Here is a 6,458-nt window from a genome sequence, read left to right on the forward strand (position 1 = left end):
GACGGACAAGCACCTCCGCCGCGGCCGCGCCCCCGCCCGGGCCCTCAAAAAGGGGACGGGGCGGAGGAGAGGCGCGACTCGCACCGGCTGCCGCGGGGGAGCTGCGCCGGGCCCGCACCCACGGCTGCCCGGGGAACTGCCGGGACCCGCCCGCACCTCGAACACCGCCGAGGCTCCCGCTGCTCCGTGCTGCTCGGCGGCACCGACTGCACCGGCAGCACCGGCGGCACCGACGGCACCGACGGCCGCGGGACACCCGCACCGCCCAGCGGTACCGACGGCACCGACAGCCGAGGTTCCCCCGCACCGTGACCGCCACCGCTCGCCCGCCGGCACCAGGGCCCAAGGGCACCATGACCCTGCTCAAGCTGTCCCTCATGGCCTTCAGCTTCGTCTTCTGGGCAGCGGGGCTGACCATGCTCATCATCGGCCTCTGGGCCAAGGTGTCTCTGGGCAGCTACCTGGCGCTGTCGGCCAGCGACTATCCCAGCGCCCCCGCCATCCTCTTAGCCACCGGCGTCGCCGTCATCATCTGGGGCTTCCTGGGATGCTTCGGGGCCGCCACGGAGCACCGGGGGCTCCTGCGCGCCTACAGCGCGTTCCTGACGGCCGGGCTGGCGGCCGGGCTGGCGGCCGGGCTCTCCGCGCTACTGTACCGCCAGACCCTGGCGCACGGCTTCCAGGAGGGGCTGCGCCAGGCGCTGCTGGCATACGGGGAGGACGAGCGGGTGGCCGACGCCCTGGACGCGCTGCAGCGCGCCTTGTCCTGCTGCGGGGTGCAGAGCTACCGCGACTGGCTCGCCTCGCCCTGGGGGCTGGAGCAGAACGGGTCGGTGCCGCTCAGTTGCTGCCGGGCCCGTCGGGGCTGCCAGCGCAGCCCGCCCGACGCTCGCAGGCTGCACCGCGACGGCTGCTTCGCCAAGGTGTCGGCCTTCGTCGGCAGCAACATGTCTTATGTTGCCACCGCTGCCCTGGGACTGGCACTGCTGCAGCTCATCGGCATTGTGCTGGCCTGCTTGCTGGCTGCCCGCGTCCCTGCTGGCCTGCTGGGCACGACCACCCCTCGCTGAGGTCCCCCCACTCCTGTCCCTTGTCCTCTCCAGCTCCCTTCTTTCCTCCAGAACTGAGTGCACCCCACTGGGAAAATCCTCCCTTCATATACACCACTTTCACCTGAGCATCCTTCTCCATGCTCCATTTCTCCTCTGGAGCCCGTGTCAGACATGTGTCAATGCTACGGGCATCTCCACAGCCCTTCAGAAGGTAAGGTGCTGGGAAGACATCTCCTGGCCTGGCCATGTCCCACTGCTCTCCTGGAGCCTCTGCATTTTTTCTGCAGAGTGGTGGCAGCACGGACAGACAGGGCTCTGGGGCAGCAGGGACACCTGGGGCAAGGCTGACTGGTTTTCTGGGTGATGTAAATACCCAAGACACTGAAATGTGAGGCAGGAAAGAGGAGAAGGTTTGGGAGAGCAAGAGAGATGTCTCTCGACATTACACTATATGAGTATTTCTTGGAGACTGGAAAATGGTGTCACTGGAAAACTGCTAGAGTGCACGAGGGGCAGGTCTGGTCCAGGGGCACCTAGGTAGCCATGCCAGAAGCTGACTCTGGGAGCTGCTTGAGGGTCTGTCCAGCGTCGTGCACCCCATTGCTGCCAAGATTTTCCACCATTGCTGTGGGCGGATTCAAGCGCCACGGGTGCTTTTCCTGCTGTGGTGTTTCCAATGCTGATCTCGATCTAAAGGTGGAGCTGCAGCTCTGTTACTCCCTCCTTCAGGATGTGCCTATCCTCTTAGCCAGTGCGTCGCAGATTATGTCTTTGCAGGGCTGCAAAGACCTTAAACGCGGGTCCTTGTCATTCAAGAAGGTGGCAAAGGCTGTAGGATCAGATCTAACGAGGGATGGCAAGAGAAGGAAAGGGCTCGTTGCCCTTCAGAAGTTTCTTTTGGACTTTTGAAGTGAACTTTAGGGTGAGTGGAACAGACTGTTTTATAGAAGGGTTTCTACAAACAGCCCTCAGACTGTGACATTTTTCCTTTCTCAAAGGATCTGTCTCTGAAGTGTGCCCCCACCTACATTTTTGAAGCCAGATCTGTACAACCTGAGAGTAAATGGAGGACCCTCAAGACTTGCTATCCTGAGTTTGTTCAGATCAGATAGCAGTACAAATCTACAGGATTTTGGTTTTTTTTTTTCACAACAGTTCTGTGTTTGCATTTGGAGTTTGAGAGAAAGCAAGCACTGCACTTAAGAGGGTCCTGAACTTTCAGAGCTTCACTCCTGCTTCTTCCCGTGTCCTTAAAACCTGTGAACTCGACTTTTACATGTTTCTCTACCTTGCAGCACAAAGACATGCCCCTATGTCATGGTTTGAGATAGCCCCAAAAATCCTCTTCCCCAGCAAACTGGGGAAGAAGAATTTCAGAAAAGAGCCAGAAACCACAAAGGAACTCCAGGATGTGGCATCTCTCAGGAATGTGACTAGCAAAGCTGTGGAGAATGGTCAAATACCAACAAATACAAGCAGGGCAAGAAATCTTGAGTAAAAAAGATGACTAATAGCTTCATGGGAGGAATGGTGTAACCTCGGGGGAAAGGGGATTAACATCATCCCTTTTTTGAGATATTAGGTGGCTGTTTAGCTATGAAAATCACATTCCAGATAAAGAGTGCAATGCAAACAGCCTTTTCAGTCATTTGGGTATTCATCTGCACAGGTGAACCCTGGAAATTTTTTTAAAATCTCTCTTTATAGAGAAAACAATGCTTCATTTTTAGGGCTGATGTTTATTGTTTATTATTTACATAATGTATTTTTAAATTTTTGTTTGTAAATGTCCCTTTTTTTTAATTATGCATTAGTGGAACCCCTGTTATTTTCTGGAAGTCAACATTATGTTGTACAATTTTAACAATGGACAAAAAGTATAGTTGTTATAGGTACTTGAGAAATGAAGTTTAGCAAATGCTAAGAGCAAAATAAATCACTATTTCAACTCCAATAAAGTATTTACATTTCTGTATGTCTCCACATGGTTCAACTAAGTGCAAATGAAATGAAGTGTACATTGAAATGTAAAGACAGTAGAACGTTGTAGTTTTTGTTTTTGTTTTTTTCCAGAAATCCATTATAGAAGCAATAAAACAGGTGTTGTGGGGAGTATGGGAAAGGGACATGGGGTTGCACTGGGTTTATTAAAAAAGTATTCTTTATTGGAGTCAATAGGCTCTGAAAATTTACAAGAATATGATTTTGCTATTTTTTTACTCCACTGATTAGTAAAATTATTTCTGATTTTGACCTTTATTGCTTTGTATGACACGTAGCAGTCAGTCAGAATGAAGTACACCGTTAAAACACATTCAAGCAAAACCCTTGTGCAGATATGCAATTCAGTGAATTTGTTCGGGTTTTAAGTTGCTAAGAATATCAAAATAGGAATGAAACTAAGTTTCAAGCGTACAAGTGTATGTCTGTATGATGGTCCAGTCTGAATCTGAGGACATCAACTTAGTGTAATGAATAATTAAAAATGTAAACCATCACTCTGCACTCTTGGCCTCACTGAAATAGGATAAACCTTGGCAGCGACAATGTAAATGCTAAGTATACTTATATCATCAAAGATTTCATGGACTGGCTGTGACTGTTAGTTGAATGTTTATTGCCAGTTCCTGGAATTAACAATATTAACTTCTGTAGATGTGTGAAAGAAGTGTCATTCTTCTCTAATTAATTCCCAAAATAAGAGATTCCCAGTAGCTCTTTGAGTTGTCCTGAATTCTTTGTGCCCAGTGCCCAAATCTTACTTTAATTTTAAAATTTATCTAGATTCAGTATTATTTTGTTCTGGATGGCCAGAATGACTGTAACTGGAAAATGTTAGAGTGGACAGTGCTACCTACTGCTTGCTGGAATATGTATTTGTTTTCTGTCATTCTTTCAAATTTAAATTCTCTCATCAAAATGGCGTATTGCACTAAAGATGAGTCCATCTTTTAAGAAAAGCTAATATCAATTTTAAAATTGGTGGTTATTCAAATTAGTATAGGAGCAAGCTGTGTTGCAGTTGTAGAAACAATAGCTCTGTTGTTTGGACAAAGTGAGATTTAGGATTAACAAGGGTGGTAAGATTAGACTCTTGTTATGAAACAAGGATTATTTTATAACATTGATCTAGAATGCCAAGAATACAAATCTTTCAAACTTCAAAAGTGGTTGACATTTTGTCCAACGTGAATTATTTACTGTAGCTGAACTCTGTGTTACAGATAATCAGAACTTAAAATGGCCTCTATAACTGATTGTGAATTTTTAGATAAGAGATGGCTTTCCTGGAATTAGAAAACTTAAACAGTAACAGTAAGATTGGGTAGGTCAGAGAAGAAAAAAGGTTACTTTTGTTGAAGTGTAGTTTTCATGTTTATTTATGTATTCATCTTCTTTATCGTTATCTTCTTTCTTCTGGGGAAAATACAATCATGTGCTATCATTAAGCAGCTGATATTGTATAAAACCATTGACAAGAATAGTACTCATCTAAGATTTCCACAGATAAATTACAGTAAAGATGCTCTTTTTCTTAAATCCAATAACCTACAGGAGATTTTGATAAATCAGGTGGCATAGGAACTGAGAAGGAAATGCAGTGTTTTCCCAATTGAATGTTTTGGGTTCCAATAAAAAAGGCATATCCATGGAAAATCTGGGCACCTAAGAAGTCTTACCACAGTCTTGTTCTGAAGCACCACAAAATATTGGTCCGGAACTTAAAATATAAGTCACACAACTAATAGAATTCAATACTTTCTTTTAGTCTGAAAAGACTTTTGACCACTGTAGTTAATACTTCATTGGTCATGTACCCATTATGCTCCAAAATGGTAAAAATACATATTTCTTCTCAACTCTATTTGATTCAAACACACAAATTTCACTCTGTTCAATATGCGATTTTAGTTTGCTTTTCTCAGTAGTTGTGCTGGAGTATTATGTCATGTTACTTGGCATAGTGTGCTTGTGTTTCAGTAATCCCAGCTACTGTCATTCTTGCCTAGAAACTTTCAGAAGAGATAGAGGTGGAGGCTTGCCAAATGCAGTAGCACCTTGACTTTCAGTGCAGAGTTCAGCCAAAATAATAATGAAAGTAAAGGACAAATCCAACAGCTAAATATACCTGTCTCATAATTTTGAATAGATCTGCTCACTGAAACTGTTAAAGGAAACACCAGGAGGACTAGGGAGTAAGCAGAATTGGAAATTCATTAATATTGCAAAACTTTCCACCACTGTGGCATGTTCACTCTTTCTTGTCCATTTTGCCCTTCCGCCTACCTCTGTAACTCCACTTCTTATGCCTGGAGCGTAATTATCTGTAACTCTCATCTCAGTTATTAGTGTTCTGCTGCCTTAGGAGTTCCCTTGAACCAACTCCTCTTTCTTTTTCTAGCTTCACATCCCAGGAGTCAAGCAGTCCTTCCAGGTCTGAGCTCCTTGTTGGATATGTTTTTGAAAAGAAGTGTCTTGATCTGCCTGGTTTTAGTAACAGTAGTTTTCTAGCACTAGTAGTCACCTTTATGTTTTTTAATCATATGAAAAATTTGGCAGAAAGGTATAATTAAATAATAATTCCAGAAGTTATTGTTCTAGTAGATATGTTTCTTACCAAAGCAACAGCCCTTCCTCCCCACCCTGCATATATCATCTTTGTTGTCGTGATGGTATTGTTTGTAGTTGCTGTTGTTTCGTTAGAATGATAATACTCAGGGAAACTTAGGCAGAAGCTAAACTAATTACTTTACAAGGAAATAAGTGGGTTTGGACCAGTTCTAGTGATTACATTAATAATTTAGTTAATAAAGTTTAGAAGGTACCATTGAGCAAAGTCATCAGAAATTAAATATGTCATCAGATGTTTTCTAGAGAGAGTAGAGGTAGAAAATCAAACTCCCAGAAAATGAGCCCCGTAGTTTGAAAGCAGAACAGAGATTAATTTTAAGTCTCCTGGTAAAGGCCATTGAGACATACACCTGGTTAATACAGCTGTCACTAACAAGTAGAAATGAAGATGTGAGTGCTGTTTCAAAGCCAGCTTTCTAGCATATGTTGTATATGTCATGCTTCCAGTGTGTCAGGGATGTCATCTTTTATTTCCATTCTGTGTGATGTTCCTTGTGTACTTATGACATTCACATTTATTCATTACTCAGTTTTTGGCTCAAGACACTTTTTGTTCTTTTGCTTTTTCAGGAGGCTCAGCAATGGTGTTGAAGCACCATTCTGTCCCTGACAGTGGAGCCAGTAAGATTTCTCCAGTGCTTCCTACATATTTCACCCTTAAAAAAACAGGACAGCACTATTTTTCTCAGAGTTTGCCCTGTGCAATATCTTGTTTGCTTCTAATTTATGATATGAAACACAGATTAATCAGCTTGCCCACAGAGACTTCTATCA

The 6,458-nt window shown here is 44.6% G+C and overlaps 1 protein-coding gene across 1 annotated transcript; it reads left to right on the top strand.

Moving 5' to 3' along the window:
• The first annotated feature begins 318 nt into the window (after window positions 1-318).
• LOC108498892 (tetraspanin-7-like) lies at window positions 319-2,364 on the top strand. The gene is made up of 2 exons (XM_017818150.1): window positions 319-1,974; window positions 2,348-2,364. The coding sequence occupies exon 1, from the start codon at window positions 354-356 to the stop codon at window positions 1,068-1,070; it is 717 nt and encodes a 238-aa protein (XP_017673639.1). The 5' UTR covers window positions 319-353; the 3' UTR covers window positions 1,071-1,974; window positions 2,348-2,364.
• The last annotated feature ends 4,094 nt before the right edge of the window (window positions 2,365-6,458 follow it).

This window comes from Lepidothrix coronata, unplaced genomic scaffold (assembly GCF_001604755.1).
Source record: "Lepidothrix coronata isolate B3197 unplaced genomic scaffold, Lepidothrix_coronata-1.0 Scaffold66, whole genome shotgun sequence".
NCBI lineage: Eukaryota > Metazoa > Chordata > Aves > Passeriformes > Pipridae > Lepidothrix > Lepidothrix coronata.